At 56.7% G+C, this 27,627-nt stretch overlaps 1 protein-coding gene across 1 annotated transcript; it reads right to left on the reverse strand.

Moving 5' to 3' along the window:
• On the reverse strand, positions 1-26,983 carry COL8A2 (collagen type VIII alpha 2 chain). Its single transcript, XM_015649168.3, has 3 exons — positions 26,924-26,983; positions 6,374-6,564; positions 1-1,964 (listed from the first exon to the last, which is right to left on the reverse strand). Exons 2-3 carry the CDS (start codon positions 6,546-6,548, stop codon positions 43-45), a joined length of 2,097 nt encoding a protein of 698 aa, XP_015504654.1. The 5' UTR covers positions 6,549-6,564; positions 26,924-26,983; the 3' UTR covers positions 1-42.
• Positions 26,984-27,627: the final 644 nt, after the last annotated feature.

Consider the following 27,627-nt stretch of genomic DNA (forward strand, 5'->3'; position numbering starts at 1 on the left):
TTATGGCTAAAGTGGGTGAAAAGGAAAAGTGCCCAACAGCTGTTATGTGGGGCAGAGCAGGAACCCAGAGAAGGAGGAGTGGATGTATTCCGTGGAGTACAGCCCATTGGCCTGGTCCGAGGGCATTTGTACCCAGACCTGGTCATTCTCCTTGAGTTCAAGCACAGCACTGCCCGAGGCCTGGTCCAGGTACCCCTTTTTGTACTCATCATAGGTGTAGGTGGCTGGCACGTTGTTCTTATACAGGGCCACCCAAACGTTGGTCCCTTTGACGTGCACATGGTAGGCAAAGTAGTAGATTCCAGATATGGGGCAGGTGAAGATCCCAGTGACTGGGTTGTAGCCATTGTGTCCATTATACAAGGTCCGGTCAAACTTGACGGGCATGCCGGATGCGGGGAAGGGGGAGGTGAGGATGGCAGTGAAGGCTGGCGCGATGCGGGCAGCAAGCTCTCCGCGGCCGTACTGAGGCTTGCCCGGCTTCCCGTTGCCCAGCACAGCTCCCTCCACGCCACCGTCTGGCAGGTGCAGCCCTGCGATGCCCGTCTCGTCCAGCACCCCGGGAGCTCCAGGTGGCCCAGGTGGCCCTGGTGGGCCTGGTGGCCCGTTCAGTCCCGGTGTTCCCGGCATTCCAGGTGGGCCAATAGGTCCAGCCATGCCAGGCTCGCCGGTCTTCCCCTCGCCGGGAATGCCAGGGAGACCGGGCTCCCCTTTCAAGCCAGGTAACCCCTGCGGCCCCATGGGACCAGCAGGTCCTTGCAATCCCGGGATGCCGGAGGGGCCCCTCAGCCCCGGCTGCCCCGGGATCCCACCGTCCCCTTTGGGCCCGGGGCCACCCGTCAATCCAGGCACCCCCGGAAGGCCGATGAACCCTGGTTCACCTTTGGGGCCCGTTGGGCCGGGAGGTCCCAGTGACCCGGGCAGGCCCCTTTCTCCCGGCACCCCCGGCTTCCCCGCGAAGCCGTTCGGGCCCTGGTCTCCACGCATCCCCGGCATTCCCGGGGGCCCGCTCGGCCCCACGTCCCCCTTGGGGCCGGGCAGCCCGTGCTTGCCCGGCAGCCCCATAGACCCCGGCGGGCCCGGCGGGCCGATGATGCCAGCAGGGCCTGGTTCGCCCGGCTCCCCATCAACGCCGGGCTCCCCCTTATCGCCGATGGCTCCCTGTGCCCCGGGCTGCCCGCGGTCTCCTTTCAGCCCGGGCATGCCTGGCTTCCCATAGCCCGTGGGGCCTGGCAGGCCAGGGAGGCCGCGGATCCCGGGCTCTCCCTTCGGTCCCATGAGGCCCTGTATTCCCGGCACCCCCGCGACGCCCGGGACACCGATCCCATCGATCCCGGGGGGTCCCCGCGGCCCCACAGGGCCGGGCTCCCCGGTGACACCCGGCCCGCCCGGGGGCCCCATGTCGCCCTTGTCCCCGGGCGCGCCCGGCAGCCCATCGAGGCCAGGCTTCCCAACGCCGGCGGGCCCCGGGGGCCCCGCGGGGCCGGGAGGGCCCCCGTTCCCCCGGGGCCCCGGTAAGCCTGGCTTCCCCACGCCGTTCTCGCCCTTCATCCCTCGTTCTCCGCGGGGACCCGGCTCTCCTTTCGGGCCAGGCTCTCCCCGAAACCCGGGCAGGCCGGGGCCTCCCTGGGGACCCGGCTTCCCATTGACAGAGAGGCCGGCTGGCCCGGGCAGCCCCGGCGGGCCAGGAAGTCCCCTCGGCCCTTGCTCCCCACGCATGCCAGGCTCGCCCTTGGCTCCTGGCATCCCTTTCATACCAGCCTTTCCGGGGAGTCCTGGGATGCCGGGTTTCCCAATGCCCGAGAAGCCAGGGGGCCCAGCGGGCCCAGGCTGGCCGTGCATTCCCGGCTTCCCCGTGCCCGGTTTTCCTGGGTAGCCAGGAGGCCCGGGGGGTCCACGCGGGCCGGGCTTCCCTGGCGGTCCTGGCTCGCCTTTGAGGTCCATGGGCAGCAGCGGCGGCATGTCTGTGGAGAGAGGAGACGCAGAGTGTCACTACAGCTGGCTGTGGGCAAGGAGCGTCCTTGGGATGTTGGAACCTGGGTACGTTCAACAACAGCTTGGCTGGGCTGGGCTGGGCTGGGCTGGGCTGGGCTAGGCTAGGCTAGAAGGTGGACCCTTCCACTTAAATACGGCCACAGCAGCTTCCTGAGCCCCCTCATCAGCAGGGCTGTCCTGAAGCAAGGCCAAAGCCCAGAGTTCTCATTCCAGCTTCACATCCCTCCATGATGTCAGGTGACACTATGGAAGGTGCCAGTGCTTGCTCTCGGCTCTGTCAGGTGATGAGTTACTGCAGGGTGTTTTTGGAGCTGGATTCAAACCTCCAGCTGCCTCACTTCCCAGCAGCCTCAAAAGCACCATGGGATTCAGTTGCTCCTGCCTGGGCTTAGCTGAGAGGATGGCGACAGAGCGAGCCAAGACTGAGGATAATCCCTCAGCCCGTCCCACAAGTCCAGGGCCTTTAATCCTTTTGGATTAAAAAGAGAACTCTTGGACATGTACTTGAGAGCCTGAGGAGGCAATGAATGTATGGGTTAGGCCATGCCCACAGTGCTTGCTGGCGCAGCTCCCGAGTCCAGCAAGGCGGAGAAAAACCAAATAGCAAAAAAGCTCTGGGGATGGAGGAAAAGCCAAGAGCTGGGAGGGAAATGCAGCCTCAGGTCCATCCAAATGAGTCAGCCCAGCTGGGAATAGGCCACAACCACTTGACATTTCAAGAATTTATTGATTTTTGCAAACGGATATAAGAAAGAAACTAATGGGCTGAGAGACTCCAAAGGCAAGGAGAGGCAGATGACATGCCCACCATAACTCAGCATTGAAAGCACAGATGTGAGCATAAATAACTCTTCAAGGCTGGCCCTGGCAGGGTGTCACCTCCCATGTGACACCAGGAAAAGGTGAGAAAGAATAAATCTGACAAACTCTTTTTTGTGCAGTTTGAAATGAAGGAAATACTCAACAGTCACATGTACATGGGACGATAATAAGAAATGCGAAAGGCAGAGGAAAAGGCTGTGACATCTTGGGTGAATTTAAATCAAATCTGCCCAAGGGAGACCATTCCAGTTGGGAAGAGATCTATATGGATGAGTTCCTGGGATGGGGATGGATCCTGCCTGGGGTGGGAGCAGGATACAAGGCTGCATGCCACAGGTCCCCAAGGTCTGCCAGTCTGGCCTCCTCAGTGAGCCAAGCTGGGCTTTGGGAGCACGGACACACGTGCTGTGATCCGCCAGCATGGAGATTTCCTCAGTTAATGGGAAAAGCTTATGTGAGATTTGAGACACGTGAAAAGAATAACTGTGGCAGCAGCAGGCACAGCTCCCGGAGCATTAGAGGTGGCTTTGCCTGCCCTGAACACAGCAATTAGCTCTGGCCCTTCCCAGCCCGGTGCTGCTGTGTTCTCCTTTGGGTGATGGAAACATTTTTATGTTATCTATAAATCAAAGCCTGGCCCACACCCGCAGCTGTAGCTGCAGTCACTTGGCTCTCTTGATGAAGGAAATACTTGTCTGTCATGACACTGCCACTGGATTTCTGCAAGCTTCTGCTCCTCACCCCGGAAAATGGTGTGGGAAAGAGGACAAGGGAGCTGTGCAGTGCTGCACTATTTCTAGGGTTTGAATTCTGGAAAAAAAATTCTCCGGAAAATTATTTCAATGTGTTTTCTCCCCCCATTTGTTAATTTTTTTTTTTTTTTCTTGCAATGGTTTGAAATAAATTCGTTTTCTAGGTCATTTTGCATGGAATCAGAACAAGGATCTACAGCTGAACCCACAAAGGAAGGAAAAAGCACACACACACTCTCTCACACAAGGCAGTGGAGAGAAACGCCAGGCAGGAGCTGCCAGCTTGCAGGCGGCCAAAAAAGCAGACAGGAAAACCAAACCGGGGCCATCAGCGGAGAGAAACTGGGACACTGCAGCCCCACTGGTGTCCAATTTCAAAAGCCCATGTCTTACCACAGACACATGTCTTGGAGCTCTGTGCTTCGCAGCACTAGCGTGAGGTTCTGTGTTCCCCTTGAAGCATGAACTGAGCTGCCATGAACGTTAACGCAGAGCCAGCTGGGGCAGTGGGAAGGGGATTGGGCAAGAATGACCCCCTGGGAGCTCCCACCTGGGCACCAAGGAGCTTTCCACCTCCTGAGGAACATGGACAAGGCCAAGTGGGAGCTGCAGCCCCTATGGAGCTGCGTTCATCCTGCTAAGGACCCCTCCTGCCTGGAGAAGGGACCTAGCAGCACAGACCGTCCAGCAAGAGGAATAATTCATCAGGATGGGAAGTGGTTCCCAGCCATGAGCAGCCAGTAGTGGGTCTGGCCAGCACGGCCAGATGACACTGCAGGAAGGAGAGGTTGGCTACTCTGTAGCAGAGCCAGCCGAGCTTGTTCCAGAGTGGCTGCCAAGCCCTGTCTCATGAGAGAGTTTCACAGGCTCACAGGGATGTTGTGTGGGATCCGTGTTTTAGCACCTCTCATACTGTCTCCCAGCAGTGGGTGTCCCAGCACAGCACTCACTTGTGGGTTTACCTGGCTGCAGGGCCATCAGCATGGTTTAAATTAAGCCAAAGGAAATCCCACTATGCAAATCTCTGCTTCAACGTCCTGAGCATTTCAGCATTTAGAAGCATCTCCTCCCCTGAGCTCACTCTATGCTCTGGGACAGCTATTTTTGAGTGAGAAAAGGTGTTTGGCACCCTGAGGAAACCTGTCACTCACCAGATGGCACCTGGAGGCAGGAGGAAACCCCCTGGTCCCCAGGCCAGGCTAGGGCAGCCCAGGGACCTCCCACAGCTCCCACCAGGTCGGGGTAACCCGCAGAGGCACGGCACAGCCCTGTGCCATTCATGGCCAGTCAGCTGAGCTCCCCGAGCAGGGCAGAAGGCCAGCAGGGATTTTCTTTGCCAAATTAGAGGTTAAGCAGAGATGGGAGCTCTGTGGGATCCAGGAGGCACTGGCTTCCCTAGCTGCCTCTGTGTGGCCCCACAGCCAGTGGCCTGGGCTGCAGCTGTCACTGTGTCCCCCTCTCCTGTCCCCCACCTGTCCTCTCTTTCCCAAGGGTTTTAGAGGAGTAATCTCCAGGGGACTTCTGTGCTCTGCCCTGCCTCAATGTCCTCTCTGCCCGGTCTAACCTGGCAGAGCTTGTCCAAACTCCTCCTTGTCCCAGCCTGGCACACTTGCTGCTCTCCCCAGCATAGACAGCATTGCTCAGAGGCAATGCAAGCCACTCCCATGCATAGGAAGAAGGGAAAAAAAGAAGGGAGAACAGCAGGGAGATATTTGAATCCAGTCCCACCAGCAGCTGAAGTGTTCCTGTGCTACGCTGGAAGGTTTTGGCTCTGGCTGGGATTCAGGGAGCAGCTTTACAACAGCTGGGAAGGGGGGAGGGAGAGGGGGGCTTGTAGCACACTTCAGCTCCAGGTTTTGCTGTGTGTTTTCTGACACGTGCTGAGCTGAACTCCTGATAAGCCATTCAGCCCTCCAGTAAATAAGCCACCGGTGGCTCAGCCTTCTTCAGTTTCTCCTTCCAGAGCCAAGACTTCAGTTCCTGGGAAGGTCCAACCTGTGGGGAAGCTCCAGTGCTCTTCACAAGGGCCAAGCACCGACCTGGTGGGTCTGGATACCTGAACCCAGCAGTGCCCCATCCCATGGTGGTGCCAGCACTGAGGTGGATGCAGGCAGGGCAGCTGGGGACAGGTTACAGAAGGCTCGAGGTGCTGGAGCCCCAGCTGTGCAGAACAATGACCCCGGTGTCTCTGCCCCTCTGGGTGCACATCACTCGGTGGGGAGCGATTTAACATGTGTGGAGTTTCTGGTCGCTGCTCTCTGAGAAAGGAAATGTCTCTCTCCTGCTCTTCCCTCTCCAGGCTGGGTCTCAGCTCCAGCCTTGGCACTCTTTCCTTTCCCAGCTGGTGCAAAATGCAGACAAGGAAACGGAATAGGTGGAGGAGTGGAAAAAGCCTTGCCAAGACAGCTCAGGTTTAACAGCAGGGAGAGGCAGAGATGGTGAGTGCTGGGACTTCTGTGCCTCCCTCTGCTGGGGAGGGGCAGGAGGGCATGAGCCAGAGGCTGGAAGGTCCCCTGTGTCTCCTGGCTCCCAGAACAAGGGGCCCATGGGTGTCCTCCCAGCCCCAGCAAAGGGCTTCACTTCCCTGCTGAGCCTCTACCCATGTCCATCCTGTCCTTTTGCACTGGGTTAGCAATCAAAATGGTCCCTCCATGCTTGGCCCAAAGTGTTTTGGACAGCAGCTGTGCCAGGCAGCTCCCAGGAGTTCTGACCCTGAGAGTAGAGGATGACAACTGCTCTGAGGCGCCATGTCCCCTCCCCACTGCCCCGTGTCCTCCCACAGTCCCACAGAGTACATCCCTTACCCAGGTACTGCCCTTTGCCTTCACGGAATGGGGGTCCCAGGGGTCCCTTCACCATGGGCTGCATGTACTTGACTTGAGCGTAGCCCCCCACGCCGCCGCCTGTGGCCAAGCGAGGGCCCAGCACTATCACCATCGTCCCCAGTATCAGCAGCAGCGCCACGACGTCTGGCAGCATCCTGCTCCCACGGCTCCTGCAACAGTGACAAAGCAACAGTGAGACTGGGTACACACCCCCACCTCACCAGGACCAGCTGGGAATCTCCGTGGGAGCGGGACTCCCTTGAATTTGCATTTTTGTGGATCAGAGATCATGCGGCCCTTCCCAATACACCACAGCTGGGAGATGCATGGTAAATACAGTTTATAGAATGGAATCCCAGAATCACTGAGGCTGGAAAAGACCTCCAAGACCATTGAGGCCAACCTGTGACTGATCCCCACCTTGCAACTAGCCCAAAACACTGAGTGCCACATCCAGTTGTTCCTCGGACACCTGTAGGGATTTGAAATCCACCACTTCCTTGGGCAGCCCCTTCCAATGTCTCACAGCCCGTTCCACAGAGAAATTCTTTCTGATGTCCAGCCTGAACAACCCCTAGCACAGCTTGAGGCTCTTCCCTCATCTTGCACTGTAACCAACCACGGGAGTGCCCAGTGGAGTCTTACAGAAGCTTCCCTGAGTGTCTGTGGTAACTCTCACATGCCTTATACATTTTTAACAAATATAAGAGGGGGGGAAAAAAGGCAGATGAGACCTGCAGCGCACTGAGCCCAGCATTGCTGTCACATCCCTCAAGTGAGCAGGCCCCTGTGAGAGGCATAGGCTGCCACTGCCAAGCCCTGCCTTCCCTGGGGGCAGTCAGTGGGGGCTGAGGCTCCCAGGTGGGTGCTGGGCCAAACCCTCAATGTGGGAGCCAGAGACTTGCTGTGTTTTTAGCTCAATTGTGGCACTTCACAGGCAGCGCTGGGAACTTGCACCGAGGATGAGGGACAGGACATGGGAGCAGCCTCAGCCTTAAGTGCCTGCTTATTTAAAATAAACTCCCTTTATAAATACTCTCTTCCTCTAGCAACTCTCCCTGTCAGCTGCATGTGCAGAGCTGCAAACAGATTGATTTGCAAAGAACATTTATTTTTGGAAGCTTAAACAACACATGATGCCACAGAGCTTTGTGCTGCTTTTCCTCCTTCTTGCAATAATTGACCTGTGGTGGTTATTAATAAGAATTAAGCTCATGGCCTGTCCTGCCGGGGAGCAGGGGCAGGGCTGCTGCATGCCAGGGTTTCATCGGAATTTCCTGAATTGCTTTTGCTGAAGCAGCAGTGAAAAAAAAAAGAAAAAAAAAGCTGCAGCCGAGAGAAAAAACAACCCAAATTAAAACAAAATTAAAGCAAATTAAGTCAAGGGAGCAGGGAGCCCTGGCATGGGATTGTTCCTGACACCACAAGGGCTTGGCAGGTTTTGGGAGTCTCGAGGGAAAAGGCAGCCTTGACAGCTGCTCCTGTGCCTGGAAAATAGTCTGGGAGTCAGCTGAGGGCTGGAGGGGACAGGGATGGCCCTACCAGCAGCACGATGGACCCTGTTAGGATGCGGGTGGCAGATGCTGGAAGAGGAGCTCTGTCTTGCCCATCCCACCAGAGCCACGGGCCTGGAGCGATGGCATTCCCATTGAGACACCCGGAGCCGAGGCTGTGGGTCGGGTGGCACTGCCAGAGACATGAGTAACAGCCAGCCCTGGCCTCCTTGGCAGCATGGCCGGAGCCTCACCGTCATTATTGTTTTTCTGTCTTCAGGGTCGAGGAGAGGAACGCTTCTTTTTATGAAGCATTATTTTACAAGGATTTGTTTAAGGGGGAAAGAATCCCATTTTAAGGGATTGCAGCTGTAAAAATACAGTTTCTGTTAAATAAAAGAGGAGAACAAACCCCTGAATCAGCTATTTACTTGTTTTCCTTACCTGGTATGACCTCTGTGCATCCATCTCTACCTCCCTCCCTTCCTAGCTCTCTCCTCTCCCACCTGAGCTGGATTCACCCTGATCCTCGCCACCACTGGGCTGTTTTCTCAGGATGCTGCCATAGGAGCAGCACCCAGGGGTGGTTCAGCCCCTTGCTACTGGGCACTGCATCCTCCTTCTGTGACACCTCAGCCCTCGGTGAGATGTGGGATGCAGGGAAAATGGAGCCAGAGTGAAGGGGGAGAGAGGACAAGGGAATCTGAGCACGGTTTTGTTGTGTATTGGATGTGAAACTGAGTTCCCTGCTCTGTGTCCTCTGCCCCACCCTTGATTCAGCTGGGTCATTCCAGCTGCCCCAGTCTCTGCAGAGCAACAGGGGGAGCCTGGCCTGAGCCCCCTAGGTAGATATTCCTCAAAAAAAGGGGTCTCCTGTGCTGTGCTGTCCCCACCGGCCATGCCTGGCACTGAGGCCTCCTGCTACTCGCACTCTCCAGGCAGTGATTTGAAAACAATAAAATGGAAACATCTGGAGTCTCATATGATGGATAAAGTGTGCACAACGTGCTTGTGGAGAAGATCTTTCATGCTTGAAATCTCCTGTGTGATGAAGTGATAATCACATGGAGCAGCCACACGACGCTCCCATCTCACCTGGCAGGTTGCAAATGGTGGCCAATCCATTATGTGTATGGGGTGGCTACAGACAGACAGACAGACAGGGGTCACCTGCCCATTCTCCTGAGGGACACCTGCCCATCCTCCTGGGGGTCTCCTGCCTGTCCTGGGGTCTGGGATCAAGAACTTGCTCTTGCATGGCAAACAGAAACCCCACAAGATTAACTTTTTTCCCACTTGGAGCAGGAGGGATGCTTTGGGGGTCCCAATTGTAGCCCCTCCTGGCTCACTCTACTCTGCCTGGGCACTGCAGGCACCAGGCTGGGCACAGAGGCAGCTCCAGCCCCCGCCAGCACACTCCAGTACGAGCAAAACCATCCCTTGACACAAAGCCGAGCCCAGCAGGAGCTGCTGAGCCAGGAGGGTTCATACAGGGGCAGCACTTGAGGGGTCCATGCTATTCTTTGGGGATGCTGGAGCAGGATGGGACCCAGCAACACCGCTCTGCTAGGCTCTGGGGAGAGCAGGGCCCCGACTCAGCACCAAGACCCCTGGCACGGCTTCAGAGCCGCCGCCGCTGCCATGCTGATGGTGCGAGTGTCAGCTCCCCTGGCAGGTGGTGAGCAGACGTGTTAAAAACCCCTGGCATGCCATGAAAGCACTGGGAACAGGGAAAAAATCTCACACCTAAAGCATGAGAAAAGATGCAAGAAATGTCACCTTGTCCTTGCAGGAAAACAACTAGTCCGTGCTGCCTTCGTCACTCCAGAACTGCTTGTGGCTTGTGCTGGGCAGCCTGGTGAGCTCCCAGCGTGTTCCTGGCATGCTCCTGGTCATTCCCAGAGGAAGAGGGCTGCTGCCCCCCACACTGTCCCACTCTCCCCACAGAGCCCATGTCAGCACTCTCATGGCTGTGGACTGGGCAATGTTCCTGTGAACACCATGGCCTCGCTTCCCCATGGACACAGCCAGGGCTGTTGGCTGAGCTGGGGCTGATTTATGGCCCCTGGTACTTAAATATTAATGAAGGGCCTGGCCGGCCCTGTGCCTGCTGTCTTTGAGGCTAATTATTTTTTAAGTCAATATATGTGATCCACAGGGGATCTGCCATTGTGACTAAAGGTCGACACAATAGGGAACTTGTTTAAACCCGGCAGTCAAAGCACGGTCAGTTTGGGGCACAGCATGTGCTTGCTGGCACACACCCCAGCTCTGGCCCCACATCCACCCCAGGACCACACCAGCCCCGCAGAGGGGCTCAGGGATGAGGCAGAATGGGGAATTTGATGCACTTAAACTGCATCCCAGGCTCACTGGTGAGGCCTCATCCCATCCTGGTTTCTGTCCCCATGACCATTTCTCTCCCCATCCTCTTCCCCATGCCTATACCCATCTCAGTCTCTGTGCTCTGGATCACAAGGCACAGCCACCACATCTGGAAGCCGTGGCAGAAGGTGGCTCGGGGGGAGCAGTGGGAAGCACCTCGCATTCTCCCAGGGCGGGGGGACGCAGGAAAAGGGAAGCACCGGGAGCAGCCGGCGCATGTGGGTGGGCTGGAGTAGGCAGGCTTGGCCGCCGCCGTGTCCCACCGAGCTGCTCCATCCTCCGGTCATTTACAACAAAAAATAAAGCAGGGAGGATTTCCAAGCCCAACACGGGACTGGCCCGGGTCCAGCGGGAGGTCGATGATTTGCTTTGCGCTACACATGCTTTAAAAATAATAGTAAACCGAGTCAAAAACGAAAAGTGAGCTATGCAGCACGTTGTTTCCGCAGGCCGGGCTGCGAAAGCCAAAGGCATCAGGGAGCAGTTCGGCTGAGCAGTGCCGGAGAGTGTGGGAGACATGGCACCAGCCTGTCCTTAACTGCATGACACCTGATCCCATCCAAGGCTGCTGTACGCGCTGCCGGAGCCGGAGCCGGAGCCAGAGCCTCGCTCACCAGCAGCCCAAGGAACAAGAAGACATTTTCCTTTACGAAGAAAAAACGCCCCACCCCATCTGCAGGGACCTGCTCTCCCGCACAGTGCCCGCGCCTGGCCCTGAATGGAGCAGTATAGGCACGGCACAGCGTGGCACGACATGGCATGGTACAGCATGGTATAGCCTGCTACGGCATGGCATGGCAGGGCATGGCACCGGATGGCATGGCACAGCATGGCATGGTACAGCCTGGTATGGCATGGCATGGAATGGCAGAGCATGGCACAGCATGGCACGGCACAGGATGGCATGGAATGGCACGGCACAGTACATCATGGCATGGCATGCTACAGCATGGCACAGCCTGGCACGGGATGGCATGGCATGGCCTGACCCGGCATGGCACAGCATGGCACAGCCCAGCAGGTCATGGCACAGCCTGGCACAGCCCAGCAGGTCATGACACGGCCCAGCACAGCATGACGGTGGTGCAGGCTGCCCACTGTTCACACTGCCTGGAGCTGGGGATCCCGGGCTCCTGCAGCGGTGCCAGCATCAGGGGCGGTGCCAGCTCTTGATCCCGCGGCGGCCGGGTCAGGGCTCAGCTCAAGCCGATTAGTGACCCCGGGCGTGTGCGCCGGGAACGCAGCCGCAGGTCATGGCTCAGGGCTTAATCCCTCACCTCCAGCTGTCAAAATTCTTCGGAAGCGCGGAGAGCACCGGCTATCGCTGCCGTGGGGCTGAGGCCGTCCCTGCAGAAGAGTGGGCACCGCCAGGCCCAGGCGGAGACCCCTGGCTCTGGGTGGAAAACCCTGGTTCGGAGCTGCAGGAACATCAGGCTCCTGCCTTGGGCAAGGCTCAGCCTGGCTCATGTCATCCCTGTCGTGCTGCAGTTCCCTCGCTGATATACAGCTGGGAAGTTGCCCACGGAGGTGAGACCCAAAGGATATGTTCTCCCTTGCCCTGGCCCCAGCAGAGGGTTTCTGCACCCCAAATCCCTGGTCCCATCCCCCCGCCAGCCTCCACTCCACTGAAATACCAGAGCTGCAGCATTAATAACAGGGTTCCCTGCCAGGTGCATAGTTTGACCAGTCGAATCACATATGCCAAACCACAGGTATTTTATGAGACGTTTCCTGTTATGAAGACATTTTTGTGGGGATTCATTTTTTTTTTCTTCCCTTTTTCTTCCCCTCTCCTCCTCCTCCTCTTCCCAGTGGGATGATCGCCTGCCCGGGGGACAGATGTGACGCTGTCCCTGAGGGCTGGAAGAGCAGAGCAGTAGCCAAGTGCCAGAGCTGGGCTGCAGTAAGGATGAGGGTGCTGAGGGTGCTGGAGGGTTCCATCCCCTCAGCTGGAACCCCTTCCCGGGGGACTTCACAGGGGCTGTGCAGGGTCCAAACTGCTCTGCAAGCCCAAGCTCAAGCCGTGACCAAACACAGACACTTGTGCCCAGATCCTGCTGTGGGATGTGGAGCGTTTGCCCACACACCACAGGGAGGGACAGGAGCTGCCAGCCCCAGTGAGCTGCTGGAGCATTGGGCATCACTCCCAAGGAGCCTGTTCTGGCTGGAGCAGCCCTGCTCCAGGTGTCCTGGGGGAGCAGTGGGAAGCACCTGGAGTTTCCCCGAGGTCCGCAGGTCAGACCCACATTGCTCTCGCAGTTCCTGTGCAGAAATAATGTTTTCTAAGGCAACGGGTGTTTTGCAAAGAAATCTGCTAAGCCTGGAGAGACACACAGAGAGCGATTCCCGTCTCAGGGAATTTGCAGGCAAGTGGCCATCTACTGCAGACATTTAAACTTCCAGCCTCGTGCTGGGGTCACCAGCTTCATTATAATGAGCCTTCTGGGAAGGGTGCTCAGGGCGGCTCCCTTTGGGGGGCTGCAGGCTGGGACATGGTGGGGCAGCAGCACTGTGGCTGTTCCAGCCCTGCTCACCCATCCCACGGGAAGGGAACTGCTGCTAAGGGGGATGCACTGGGAGCCCATAACAGCACTTGGGGAGCCCACTGTGGCTCCGGGTGCAACAAGGAGCCTCAGCAGCAGCACCTGCTCTCCCAGAGGAAAGATGTGGCATCTCACCGTGGTAAATACAAGCTCCAGAGCAGTGGGACAACATGGAGCCAGCACCCCTGAGCTGACTCCCGATGCCCCAGGACAGCCGGTGCTATTGGTCAGCAGCTCAGTCCCTGGCACAGCATCCCCACCATGGTTTCCCCACTCCGTGGTTTTCCCACCTGAGCTCTCCACTCCTCCCTCAGCACCCGCTCAGGTACAACAGTAAATGTGTGAATTGCTGTGAAAACATCCTCTCCTGTCTAAAACACCAGGAACATCCCCCATCTCTGCCCTAGCTGCTCAGACAAGAACCTGCCTCGCTCTGTTTATTCTAACAGTAATTTTATTTTAATGCCAGAGTTTGAAATATAGTCTCCTTGGTTTTGTTTGGTGCTTTGATCTCCATTTCCTCTCCTCTTCCAGACTTTTAGCAATCCCCCAGGTGAGGCCGGCTGGTGCCAGCACTGCTGCCTGCGCCTGCCCTCCCAAGCAGCCCCCGCTCCCGCACATCCTCCCCGCGATTATCCTCCCCAAAACCCCTCTGACAAAACACCCGGTGAGACCCGCTTCACCCTCGGAGCTGCATCTCCTCGGGGGACACTCCAGAGCTCGGTTCCAACAGGGCAAGACCCTGGTTAGGCCCCCCCCGGTTCCACCAGTCCCTCCCCGACCACTGCAAACCCTCCCGGTGCGACCACCCCCCGACTGCCACCTCTCCCTGTCCCTCAGGTGTGTCCCACACAGTGGGTGCCAGCCCTTGGGGACAGCGGCGTGGCTGCAGGTGATGGGACCTGCCTGGAGCGGTGCTGGGATGCCCCTGCCTGAGGTTCGGCCTGGGCAGGTGCCGTGTGCCCGGGGAGGGTCAGTGTCCCCCCGCCGCCGTGTCGCCGAACTGGCCCCTGCGCCGCTTCTGGGGTTAACAGGGGAGAAATATTGTTTATGCTTCTCTAATATCGACCTTCTGTTTTGCATTTGCCGTTTCTTCAAAGATAGGGAGCCGCCTCTGCCAAGATTCCAGAGGAGATATCCTCAGCAATGCCGACCGCACTCCCCACCGCACTCAAAGAAAACAAATGTCAAGCCAAGGATTGATATGAAATAGTTTAAAAATGAGAAAAAGCTGCCTTACAGCTAGGTTTACATTAAAATAAATTTCAGGAGTGGGAGACTCGGCTGTGTCCCTCCCTGGCGGGTAGCGCTGGGGGATGGGGTTACCTGCTGGGGCAGTGCCTCCGTCCTGCCATCACCTCGGCATTGGCTTCTCCATCCCCTTGCCATCCCCATTCCTTCACCATTTCTACACCCATCCCCTCGCCATCACCTCCTCATCCCCATCCTCTGCTGCCCCCAAGGCCATGCACCATAAAGGAGCACTCCTGGCACACCAGCTGTGTGTGGCTGCTACTTCCACACCCAGGGAAGGGGATGGAGTGCACGTTTCAGGCAGTATTTATGTTATTTAATTTAATTTAATTTCTGTGAGCTGATTTGAGACCCCAGCCAGCCCGAGGTGTTCAGTGGGAACCCTGACAAGACACTCCTGTATCCCACGCTCCCATCTGGCACAGCCTCATGTTCCTGGCTGGATTTCAGATTTCCCCTGTGCCCTGTAATCCCTATTCTAGGGGGCGTCCTCTCTGCCAGGCTGTGCTCCTCAGGCCCCACAGCACCATGGATCACCATGCCCTCATCCCAATGGACAACCCCCATGTGCCTTTCCATTGGGACAGACGTGGGTTGTGAAAAATCAAGCAGATTTCTTCCCAGAATTTTGTTTGGAAAAAATTTGCCTGATGCTGTCACAAGATGTTTCACCATTGCTGAATCAGCTGCTTTGATTTTTCAATTTGATTTATTTTTTCTTTTTTTAGTTTTCACATTTCCTTTGTCTTGGAGTTGACAGCCTCACAGGGAATTCCAGTGGTCCTGCTTTCCTGGGGATTATGCCAAACCCCCCGTGCCCCAGGACACCATGCAGAGGCAGCAGAGTCCCACAGGACAGCTGGATGACATGTCCTGGGGAACATGAGGTGCCACTCAGTGTCTCCACTCTGCCATGTGCACCATCTCTGTCGATAACCATCTTTCAAGATCACTTAATGCCATCGTGCTATGACCCAAAGCCACACTCCCCTTTCCAGGCTCCAAATTTCCAGTTCAGTCAAGTATCCCATTGAATTTGTTTCAAAGGGTTCCAGACCACCCCTTTGCCTGGATCCCTGCACCCACAAATGTGTTCATCTCCCACTGCTCTTCTCCTCCCCATGCGACACCATTGGGCAGCTCTGCCCTGCTCAGGGCATACAGCATCTGCAGAGCAACCAGACCTGGACAGGGCCAGACCAGAGGGAAATGGTATGGATTTAATGTGTCCCAGATCATCCCAGAGGAAAAAACACTTCTGGACCCAGGATGGAGAAAGGAGAAGCTGGGACAGTGCTGGGAACTGACTAAGAAAGGCCCAGAGGAGCCAGTGACCTTCACAGCTCCAGAGCATCTGCCTTGGGTGTCGCTGTTACCATTGACCCTTTGCCAAGCAAAACTGGGAACTTGGAGCTGCAGCACCAGTGGAAAGCAGTGCAGAATATATGGAATATTTTCTTGGTAGGACTCATTTGTTTCTGTTAGAGATGCTGGCCCTGGATGGACATGCAGCCAGCGGCATTCAGGATTGTCTCCATGTCCCTGCAGTGTCCCAGGGGACTGAGAATGGGATGGAGTCTGGTGCCTCAGGGTCAGTCCGTGGTTTTGCACCCCTGTGCTCCCATCTGGTAGATTCAAATGCTCCCATTCAGAAGCTTCGAGGCGCAAAACCGGACACTGAATGTGGGGACAGGAGACACTTATTACAAAACCTTTTGTTTAGGCTTCGAGCTGGAAAAACACTCAGCTCACTCTGAGTTCTCCTCTGGCCTGTGTCATGTCATGTCATGGAACCTCCCTCGGTCTCCACTCGGGACCCACTGCCCAGAGGGTCTCCTCCTGCCAGTAGAACGCTGCAGAGCCCAGCTAGGAACCCCTGCCTTGGTCCCTTGTTTGGGCACAGGTGCCAGGAGGCTGCCGAGGTGCTCAGGATGGGGCTGGCATGGTTACTGCGCCCAAGGGACCCCAACTGTTATGCCAATCATTTCCCTGTGTTAGTAGCAGACCCAGATCCTGGGAACAGACACAGATCTGGGAATAGATCAAAACCCAGGGATCAGACCTGATGCAGGGATCAGACCAAACCTGGGGCATTTTGTTGCCTTCTAGGAAGTGTCAGATGCATTGCAGCCCCGTTTGGGCATCTGCTGCAGGTGCCACGCTGCCACACGGGCCTGGCGTTTCTGAGCAATGAAACACGGGGAAAAATTAAATTTACCTATTCAGCCTATTTCTCTAAAGGACAATTATAAAAAAAAACACAAAATAACAGAAGATAAAAGATACCCAAGGAGCCATTCAGCTTTCAGCCTGGTGGGAAGAGGGTAGAGAAAAGCTCTGGAGACAGGGATGGCAGCAGGCAATGCCTGGGGAGGGTGAGGTGACACCTCCTTCATGCCTTGAGTGGCTGCAGAACCCACCTGGGACAGGCAGCACCAGCTTCACCCCTGCTACAGAAATAACTGGGATCAGCAGAGTGATTGCAGGGGTGTCTCGGAGAGCTGTGGGGCTCCATAGGATCCCACTCCATCCCAGCTGCTCTGGGAGGGCTCAGCCAGCACCAGGCACACCCACGGTGTGGCCAGCTCCCGGGAGCCTTCCTGCACAAGCCCACAGACATTTTCCACTGCTTTTACAGCAAGAGCATTAAAATGCTGTTTTCCGAAGGCTTGGCACGTTGAAATGCCAGGCCCTGGGTGGAATGTGGCAGGGGCACGGTGGGAGGAGGACTCTGGTCTCAGTTCCCTAATGGAACCCCCATCTGTGCCGGCCTTTGCCCCAAGGGAGGCACCGGGGGCTGCGGCAGCCTCCATCCCCCGGCGCACCGCGGGCAGTGGGGAGTGGAGGCCGCCACTTCGAGGAGCCCTGGACGGGGTTTTGCCCCTGCACTTGGCTCCCGGCACTGTCTCCTGCCCACTGCCGGGCTCCTTTTGTTGGGAGGTTACGGCTGCCCCTTCCCACGGTCCCCGCTGGGCTCTGCCAGGGCTGAAGCACGGTCCTGATGAGCCAATGGAAGGCAAATTCTGTGCGAGGCCAGTGTCCCACGGCCTCTGGCCACTCTTGCCCGCAGCAGCCCAGCACCACAGCCCCACACCGTGTGCGGCCGGGCAGTGCGGGAGGTGAGGTGCTGGGGCCGGCACTCTCCTCCAGATTCTTCAGCAACCAGAGATAGCCAAGGGGCCACTCGCGGCAGCCAATGTCTCCTCTGCACGGTGGCAGCACACGCTGTGCCCTAGGGATGCTCCCGCACCCGTCCTTGCATCTCCAGGCATGGCTCTGGTGTCTGCTGCTCACTTCTGGACACCCCTACTGGCTGTGGGGCAGCCAGGCCTGGGAAACATGTCCCGTTTGGAGGTTGGTGGGAGCAGGAATACATCCCAGATGGCCAGGGCAGTGTGTCCCAGCACTTCAGGAGGGGTGGGGAGGGGGACACGGGGCTCTTGTGCAAGAGTGGCCAGGACGGGGTTGGGAAGCTGGGAGAGCGACGGGTGTCTCCCGAACTCAGCAGCCAAATACCCCGTGTCAGGGTGGTAGGTCTAATTCAGGAGCTTTCAGCACCATCCAGAGAGGTGTCCGACACTTTATAAACCCGCTGGCTCCTGCGCAGCTCCAGCCTCTCACATGCAGGAAAAAGCCCATCGGAGCCAAGACAAACAGAACCAGCAGCATCCCTGCACAACAGGAGGCAGCACCAAGCAGGCCAAGGATACTCCAGCCGGACCACCCAGTCCTGGTGGCCAGAGATGGCCGTGCCCTGGCACCATGGCCCCGGGGCCAGGCTCCAACAGCACAGGCTGCCATGGCATTCCCGCAGCTGCCCTTTGTGTGCTGGCTGTGCAGGGGCTCTTTGGAGCAGGTGGAAGGATGCCAGTGGGATCCTGAATGCTTCCCCCAGTGCAGGGGATGCTGCTCGTGCCCAAAGGCAGAGAGGGATGTGAATTCCCACAGCTCCCATTGAGTGTGAGGGTGAGCTCCAGCCCTGTGTGAGGGGCCAGAAGGGCTGCCCCTAGATGGATTGCCCCAGCTCCAGCCCCCAGCAGTGTGGCAACAACTGAATTATTGTCAGTGTGTGCCAGGGACATGAGTGTGACAAGGGAATTCAATGAACCCAGTGCATTCTGCTGGTCCCAGCCCAGGCCAATCCCATAAAATGCCCTGTCAGCAAAACCAGCAAGGAGGGACAGCAGCTCCTGCCCCTCCATCTCCCCCAGGCACCATCGAAGGGCAAAGAAGTGCCATGGCCTCAGCACTCCAAGGTGGATGCAGACAAAGGCAGTGCAAGCGCCAGCTCCAGCTCCGGCTGCTCGGGGGACTCAGCTAATGGGGTCCATTTACTGGGTAGTTCTTGGAATAACAAATTGTATCATCCAAAAAAGCAAAACCACAAAAGGGGATCAGCTTGCAGTTCTGCTCACAAAAGCCTCTTGTCTGGAGGCCCCCCGCGCCCCCCAATCTCCCAGAGAAAACTCAATTTAACCAAAATAAACAGCACACCCAGCCCTGTGCTCTCACGCTCCATGGCAAACTGCAGAGCAATGTGGATCAACCCGACCCTGCAGTTGGCAAATGTCATCAGTGGGCACTTGGCTGTGCCACACAGTTCTGGAGCTGCTGACCACCCCATCCAGCCAAAACTGAGCTGGCTGGTGCTCGGAGGGCTCTGGCCATGGTGCAAACCCCAGTGCTGTTCCATCTCCCAGTCCATCCCAGTTAGCAGCAAACACATGGAGGGAAAGGGCAGGACTTGTGCAAGAACAGGGAAGATGAAACCATGGATTTCCCTGTACCAGGATGAAAGATGAGGGCTGACACCTGCTAAACCTTCTAATCCCCTTAACTCACACCTGACAGCTTTCTCCCGGGCTGGAGCCCACTGACCCGGTGGGAGGTGGAAGTTTAGAGCAAATGAGGTTCCCAGCATGGCAAGATGATCCCAGCCTGCAGTGGGACCAGCTGGATGGATCCACTGGCTCCCTCTGGTTTCTAAATCCCACAAAGGTGTCCTGTGTCTCCTCCCATTGACCCAGGGTCACCCAAGGTCACGAGCTTCTGTTTGCATCCTAAGAGATGCAGTGGCTGAGATGCTCACCTGGGTTCTGTCCTGGGAGGCTGCAAGATGGGGAGGGCTGAAGGGAGGGGAGTTACACCCTTTCCCAGTGGGCAGATCTCCAGAATGATGTGATTTTTGAACTACTTCTTCAGTTGGGGTTGGACCCCAGGGACTAAACTCCATTCCAAGCCAAGAGTCCTCCAGCAGCAGCCCTGCAGAGGTCCTACCTTTGGGAAGGTGCCCCTGCCATGCCCCAACAGTAGTGGACAGTGGTATGCTTCTACCACAGCTCTGGTCTTCACACCTTCTTGTGCAGGGCAGGAGCACCAGCTCCCAACCCTTGCTCCCACACTGCTTCAGCCCCCAGCCCTAGTTAGGTATCCTTAGCCCCAAAAATCACTTGAAATCTGCAATCTGAGCAGTTTTGCTCAGGTTTTGGACCAGGTTCCACCCCTGGGCCAGCTGCTACCATCCAGGGGACTCAAGCAGACTCTCTGTGTTGCCTCATCCCACGCATGCAGGGACAGCACCGGGCACTGGGATGGGAACGCTCATGGCCACAACCTTCACAGAGCTTTGGGGACAAACACACTTGGACTCCCACATCCCCTGGGAGCACAGGATGGGATGGGACTGCTGGAGTCCCATGCCTGGCTGTTTCCCAGACAGTCACTCCAGCATCTCTTCCTAGCCACATGCCCCCAGGAAGCCGAGGCTGGCGCAGCTCCGGACTGGGGGTGACCGCACCATCACAGCCCATCTGCCGCGGGTAATTCACCGCCTGCCCGGCAGCACTCTGGCTGCATTCCTGCCCTAAGTACCACGGATTTGCTGTGCTTTATGAAAAATGAGAAGAATGTTTTAAATGAAATTAATTCTGACGAACCCAAGATTTCATAAAAGCACTGCCTGGGCATGGTTTGGCTTAGGCCTGCTCTTGTTCACTCTAGTGCCTCCCTGGGGGGAGGAAAATACCAGGCTTGGCATAAAATAATTACAGACTCCTTGTACAGCTCAATTTATGGCTGCTGAAGGAGTGCTGGGGTCTTGTCGTGGCCCGTAGCTGATGGTTGGCAATGACATCTCATGTGGTCTTCAATGAATGGCTATGGGAGGTGTAATGGAAAGGACCATCAACACCAACTGTGCCAAGCTGTCGAAGTGCTTTACACCTGAGTGTCCCATGCCAGGCCTCAGGTGTCATCCCACACTGCCACAGGAGCTGATACTTCCTAGCACAGCGTAGTGCTGGCACAGACTGGGTCCATTCGTGGTGTGGACGTGTCTGTGCCAGCGGTGGGAAGGAGCAGGCGAAGTATCGGGCAGCGGGCATGGAGCCACTGGTGTTCAGCATGGCCCCACCAGCTTCCTTTGGAGGCAGACAGAGGAACTGCTGCGGCCTTGCCTGGCTCTCCCTTTCATCTTGACTTTAAAAAGCCACTAAATTAAAACCATAAAGGCACCCAAGCCCTGAAGGGACTCTGCTGTCCCGCTAGCCCCCACACTGGGGATGCCTGGGAGGACGTAGTGCTTGTGCACAGCAGGAGCAACTCGCAGGGCCCTGACCTTGTTATTTATGTAACACAAAGCTCTTTTCCTGTGTTCATGTACTGCCATGAGCTAGATGCTGAGACCCCCACAACGTGACCCTGAGAGGTCTGTGGGCCCATGGCAATTGATGGGTTTTGGAGTCTTTGAACTGCTGTGAGGGGCAGGGGGTTGGCCTGGCTCCAACTGTGGAATAGACTCCCCAGAGATGTGGTGGAGTCAGAATCCTTGGAAGAGCTCAAAAAACAGACGTGGCATTTCACAGCACAGCTTAGTGGGCATGGAGTATTTGGTTGAAGGCTGGACTTGAAGGGCTTTTCCAACCTTAATGATTCTGTGTGCCTGCAGTGCCTTGGCATGAGCCTGGTTTGGGGTCTGCCCTTGACCCAGGCTTCCCACCCTGGGGCTGTGGGCTCTGCCCTCCAGGGTTATCAGCTCAGCCCTACAGGGCACAAAGCATCTGAAATTAAAGGCAAAGCAAAGACAAAGGTATCGCTGCTGTAATCCAAACCCAGGCCCAGGCCAGGATCTGCCCATGGGTTGTGAGTGCCAGACTGGCAATATCAGGAAATATGAAGAAATAGCAATAAAAGTCGTCTTGTTCTTGTCTGCTGGCTCACAGCACACAGAGCAGTGAGAAATACCTTTCTGAAGTTGTTGACAATGCATATTTGAGGCTGAAAATATGCTTCTCTGGCAAAAGCCCACATATTTAACCCCGGTGGGCACTGGCAGTTCACCCTGTGAGTCCAGAGCAGGACTTCAGTGAGGGCAGTGGAACTTCCCAGCCTGCCTGGGCACAGCAGCTTGGGAGATGCTACTCTGGCTGATGACATGGAGCAGGATGTGAGGGAGATAAGTGTTGAGTGTTGAAATGAAAGCTACAGTGAGAGCAAAGGACCTGCTGCAGGTTTGTGCCGTGCCAAGCCTCCCACTGCCTTATCGGTGCTTTTCTGAGAACGATGGTTGTGTTGTCCTGACATTAAATATTCTCCTTGTGGTGATCCTTATCTCCTCCATTTGTCACAGAACCCGAGCGCTCCAGCCCTGATGCACACCCTGGATTCACACTCTCAGCCCTGGAGCCAAGCCAAAATCTCCAAAGGAAAAATGCAGCCAGAGCTTCCAAGTCTCATGGTGAAACCACATGATTTTGATGGGAAGCCATAAATCAGTCCCAGGCTCTCTCAGCCTCTGGTAATTTCTTAAAACAAACCTGGGCTGAATTCTGGGTCTTGTAATGAAATCCAAAAGCAGGTGAATTGGCTGCAGGGTTTATTCATCACCACAAGTGAGTGCATGGAGCAGCTCCAGCTGCTCTGGACAGCCTCGACCCTTGTCTGAGTGTGTTCAACTATCCCATAACGATGGGGCACAACCAAAGCATCACCCACCTTCTGTGGGTACCCAGAAGAGGCCTGAGTGCTGCCCAATCCCTGCAACACTGCTGAGACCTTCCCAGCCCTGGGGGCATGGACACCACTGCCACAGGAGGGACAGGACAGGGAGCACCCCAGCAATGAGATAGGCAGGACCTGCTGCCCTGCCCTGCTAGGAAAATGGGCATGGGGAAAGGGGTAAATCCTCATGTGGCTGCAGGGATGAGGGCAGCCCTGAGGTGGTCTGGCCTCAAGGCCTTAGGTTTCTGAACAAAACAAAGTGAAGGCTCTTATTTGGCTAATGTGCCTCTGAAGAAAGGCTCTATCCTTGTTTGCTCCCACTGCTGCATTGTCTGTGGATAAAGACAGGGATAGTTCTCATCTGATACAGCAATATCATCTCGCCCATCTGGACAGGGCTCTTTACAAGACCCTGCTTTAGAATTTAGATCCCTGGGAACTTGGAAGGCAGCAGTAAAACAAAACCCTCCACCAGAACAATAAAGAGACTCTCAGCGACAGCCAGAGCTCTGTGGGGAAGGCACAGGAGTGCTGTGAGGTCCCAGGGGTCCAGCATTGCCAGGCTGCTCCGGTGTGCAGCAGGTTTGCAGAAATCCCCTGGTCTGGGGCAATTTCTGGGGCCACATCCTGCCTGGTGAATGCAGAACTTGGGCTGGGAGTGCTGCAAGAAGTAAGGACTCAGACTTTTGGTGCAAAACAGCCAAGCTGGGCAAGGCATTACATCGGCCACTGCATCCACCGCAGGTAGACATTGAAGTTGTTGTCCTCCTCCCTGACTGCTCCCTGCCAAGCCCTGTCCTGGATGGAGGTGTCTGGAAGAACCTCTGAGGACAAACATCTCTAGATGGGCCAGCAGGATGGGCTTGGCCCCAGGGAAGGTCACAGAGACCAGACCTGGCTGCTCTGCAGATTTTGGCTGCAGTTGCTGCCTGTGATCTGGAGCTTAGCTCTGTGAACTTGTCTGACACTGAAGCCAGATGCCATGGGAGCACTCTATGGCCACTGGGCTGAGGGGACAGCAAATGCCCTCACACTGCCACCTTTAGCTCTTTTTAAATCTCATCCCATTTTTGGTAGGACCCATCTCCCCAGCCAAGCCCAAGAGCGCTGCAGAGAGGCAGCAGCCATCAGGAGCCGTGGGGTCCCTGCTCCTGGGATGCTTCTGTGAGAACGTGGGAGAACAGGGCAGGATGAGGCTTTGGTGAAGAGTCCAGCTCCTGCAGCTCTTTGGGGAAGACAAGCAATGCCTAGGGGTGAGCCAGGCTTTTGGGGAGCAGAGCATCACATCCCAGCAGCCACGCCAGCCCCTGTACCCCCCTGGCCCCGTGCAGATGTTTCCCGGAGCGTTGCCATCCCTCCAGCTCTTCCCGGCTGGGATGGATCCCATTGCTTTGAAGTCTGCAGCTGATGCACAGGGTTATGCAGCCAGAGCAGACAGCCCTGGGGAAGAGCCAGGCAGCCAGGGATGTGACTCAGGAATGGCTCCAGTGACAGGGAGAAAAGGAAAAGCGGTTTATTATGTCTGTGCCGGCATCCAAGTCGCCAACGCAGGGAAGCAATGTGCAGATGAGCCCTGAGCAAGGGGGGAGAGCTGGGGGGCTGGCAGTGTGGAGTGTCACCACTGCCTCACCAGCCACCCTGAGGGTCCCAATCCCACTGGATAACTGCAGGACACAGCCAGGTTCTAGCAGAACCCTGCCCTGCTCCCCAAATGCCCATCACAGGGAACCCCTGAGTGCAAAAGAGGGAATGGGCACATGTCAATGTGTGTGTCCCCCACCTCCTCCGCTGCCTTCATTAAGGCAGTTAATTTCCCTCTCTAATTAGCTGTGACAAAGTGCATGGGGGATGGGGGATGCTCAGAGTCTAGCAGGTGCCCAACAGAGTCAATGGGGCACCATCTCCCAGAGGGAAAAAGGTGGGCTGAGAAACCGAGGGAAGACAAATGCAATTTGGTGTCTTTTTATCCCTTCCTTTTCTGAACTGTGAGATTTTATTGTCACAGATATTTTCTTTAGTGCAGAGGAATGGAAATTCTGCTTCTTCCTGGGCTGTGGACAAGATGAAATAGGAGAGAATAATAGAGGGGTGTGTAGGGACAGACAGGACCAGCCCCACACCCACCTTTTGCAGGTGCCACAGCCCAAATCCCTTTGATTGGCCTTCATCGTGGCATGTGAAGAGCCCAGCTACTGCCAGCCATGGCTGCCAGGGCCCATGGAGGAGGTTTTGTCCCCCACATCCCAGATCCAGAGAGCAGACAGAGCACTAAAACCAGGTGGTTTCATCTTCACCTTCCCAGGAGAGACTGCACACAGTGCCAGCAGCCGAGCACTTGGATGCACCATGCAGTGCCGGCATCCTGTGATGGATCAGCACTGAAAACAGCACCCTGCTAATCTGCCTCCCCGGCACACATAAAACTGTCCTCCCAGTTCCTCCAAAGAGGATTTACAGTGGTTCAAAGCATCCTGGAGTGGCCTGCAGAGGTGAGAGCTCCCGTGGGTGCTGCTCCCACACCTGGGGCACTCTGTGGCATTGTGGTGATGCCCCCCTATCTTGGCCTCTAGTCACTCCACTTGATTCCCCCCAAACTAATGCTCCTCAACAGGGACTTGCCAGCCCCCCAGAGCAGGTCAGTGACCCTAGGGTCACTGACCTCAGGAGCCCCTCACCAAGGTCCCAGCACCCCCAAAAGACTCCTCTCTGGGCTGTTGCTGTTCCCTGTGCTGAGGGCAAACAGGGCAGGCTTTGCTGGGGACAGCTGGTCTGTAGCTACAGTCACAGCCTTGGTGGCCATCACTCGAGGGACAGCACCTCACCCAGCTATGGGCTCACTGAGAGGTGGCTGCTCACCAGCCCCGGGGTCCTGTGTGACCACGGCAGCTCTGGGCCACAACGCCTGGGCACAGCCCATGCTGGGCCCCTCTGGCACCAGGAAATCTTTCAGCACTGGGCACAGGGAATGGGAGCGCTGCCCCAATGCTCCCCCTGCTCCATATCCAAGTGGGAAACTGAAAACCCAATGCAAGGCAAGCTGTGCTGAGCCCCTGCCAAGAGCCACTGACAGAAATATCCTTGATTTCACCAAGGTGTGAATAACTTTTGACACTTCTAGGGCTTATTGCCTTAAAAAAATCCCCCCGCAGTCCCCATTCACACTCGGCAGGACTGTGTTTCATATGAATGGAATATATGAATCACTGCAAAGAATTTAAATGCTTCCCTGTACAAAGAAACCGCTCCCTCCCCGCCCCTGTGGCCCGGCTCTGCACTGCCTAAAACAAAGGCATGGCAGGAGAGGGGACAAATCCTGATCACTACACTGCTGCCTCCTTGGACAAGGGCAACCTGGCCTCTCAGTCTGGCCCAGTGCAGTGGGGCAGAGCCTTCACCACCTATTTCAACCCACATCCAACTGCCCTGGCAAACCGGTGGTTTCCGAAATCCCAATGAGCCCCTGACAGCTGCTGGATTCACATCTCTGTGTGCTGTTTGTGTTTCAGCTCTGCTCCTGTTTCTAAACCCAGTTTTCAGATTGGAACAGGCAAAGAAAATTGCTTTATTGACATTCCTCTGGCCAGTTTGAGAGAATCCACCACCCCATTGCTGAGAAATCGGGTCAGCTGGGCTGATGGAAACCAGGTGAGTCTTCCTGCAAGAACCTCTCCCATTTTTTAGCAGTTTGGGTCTTGCTGCTTCTTTTCCCTTTAAACAGGACAAGAAGGAAAAATGTAACTGGAAGCCTAGTGCGGCCCCACTGCACTGTGATGTTTCCCCTGGCATCACTGCCTTAGCTCCACACATGAGGTTGTGTCCAGAGCCCCAGCGGAGTGAGGAAAGCCAAGATGGGGCTTCAGGCACCTGGGTTACATTGATCCCCAAAAGAGCAGGGACAGGATAGCACATGCCCCAGCATGGCACTGCCCCTGCCCAGGGGGCTCGCAGCCACCAGCCCTGCTGCCAGGTCTGTGTCCTAAATTCTCAAGATCCGGCTCTGAAAAGAGCCGCTTTGTTTCCCAGTATCCCTCGCAGATGGATCAAAACTGCATTTTTACAGAAGCAATAAAAATCCCAGGAATTCATCGGCCTTATGATTTATTAAACATGTTCCTTATAGCAAAGCTGCCCATAGATGAGAAATATCTCTGGTAGGTTATTGCCTGGCCTGGGGCTACTGTACAGGGGGGATCTTTCCTGGCTTATTGGGAATGTTCAAAGCTGGAGAACCTGGTAGCTCCAGCACCTGGAGAACCTGTTGCTGTTAATTGGTAGGAGCCAATTAACAGCAACACTCTTAAAAAAATAAGCACCCTGTGTTTCCCAAGGTTTTTGTGGAAGGCACCACAGTGCCAGTACCCGGGAATGATGCAGGTACCCGGGTGCAGATGTTGGGAGCTGCGGGAGGGGACAAGACTCCAGGCGGGGCTGGGGCAGTAAGTGCCAGCAGTGGCTGTCCCAAAGGTCACGGCACTTTCCCCAAAACACTTTTGTTCTCACAAACATACTTCCTAACAGCAGAAAGAAAGGTCTGGGCACTGGGAGACGGCAGAGGCTCTGAGGAGGATTCCCTGGGAACGGGACGTGACCGAGGTGGGTCAGAGGAGGGAGAAAAGATGAGAAACAGTAAAGTAGAGGAAAGCGGTCTCAGACCTGCCGGAGGAAGGATGGCTGGAGCGTCCAGCGGTGTTCCTCTGGGAAAGGGCACCAGAACAGCAGGACTCGTGACTGGGAAATCCACGAGATCAACTCCCGCCCGAGCCCGGCGCAGCCCGCGGGATGCGCAGGCGAGCGGGAGCAGGGGCCGGGAGCGGTGGGGCCCTAACCCCATCCCGGCCGAGCGGCGCGGACCTTACCTCACCTCCCCTCGGCGGAGCGGAGCGGAGCTGCGGGCACGGGCGGTCGCTGGCGGTCGCGGCGGGCCGGGCCGGGCCGGGACGGGCACCCCGCGGGGCGGAGCGGGGCGGGAGGGAGGGCGGAGCGGGGACGGGGGTGCGGGAGGTGCGGGGAATGCGAAGCGGAGCCGCGGGTGCGGAGGGATGCGAAGCGGGAAGGGGGGATGCGGAGAGAGGGATGCGGAGCGGGATCAGGGGTGTGGGGGATGCAGAGCGGGACCAAAGGTGCGAGGGGTGCGGAGCGGAGCCGCGCCGGGGCGACTGCTGAGATTTCTCTCTTTTCCCTCTTTTTTCCACTCTCCCCTCGCCGGTCCCAGCCCGGCCGCGCTGTTTGTTCCTCCAGCGCGGGAGGGAGACTGCGCGCACCGCACCCCCCGAGAGCCCCTGCCCCCGCCCCCCGGCCCCTCCTCGCCACCCCACCCGGGACAGGGGCCCGTGGGCACGGCCGCCCCCAGACCCGCCCGTCTTTCACGGGGCAGGGATGCCCTGTGCCTCGGGGATGCTGATGTCAGCAACAGCAGCCATAAAGGTGGGAAAAGAGCTACCGTCCATCTGCAGACCCCGCGGGACTGGGTGCTGCCTGCCCCTGGGATGGGGCCCAATGGGGTCCAACATTCTTTCCCCTTCTTGGCCCATTCGGCAGCCCAGGGCTGGAGCAGCGTTGC

This window comes from Parus major, chromosome 23, assembly GCF_001522545.3.
Source record: "Parus major isolate Abel chromosome 23, Parus_major1.1, whole genome shotgun sequence".
NCBI lineage: Eukaryota > Metazoa > Chordata > Aves > Passeriformes > Paridae > Parus > Parus major.

Coding starts and splice junctions, on each gene's coding strand:
- COL8A2 (XM_015649168.3), bottom strand. CDS start 6,548: ATGCTGCCAGACGTCGTGGCGCTGCTGCTGATACTGGGGACGATGGTG. Junction 1,965..6,373: donor AGGCAAAGGGCAGTACCTGG/GTAAGGGATGTA, acceptor CTCTCTCCACAG/ACATGCCGCCGCTGCTGCCC.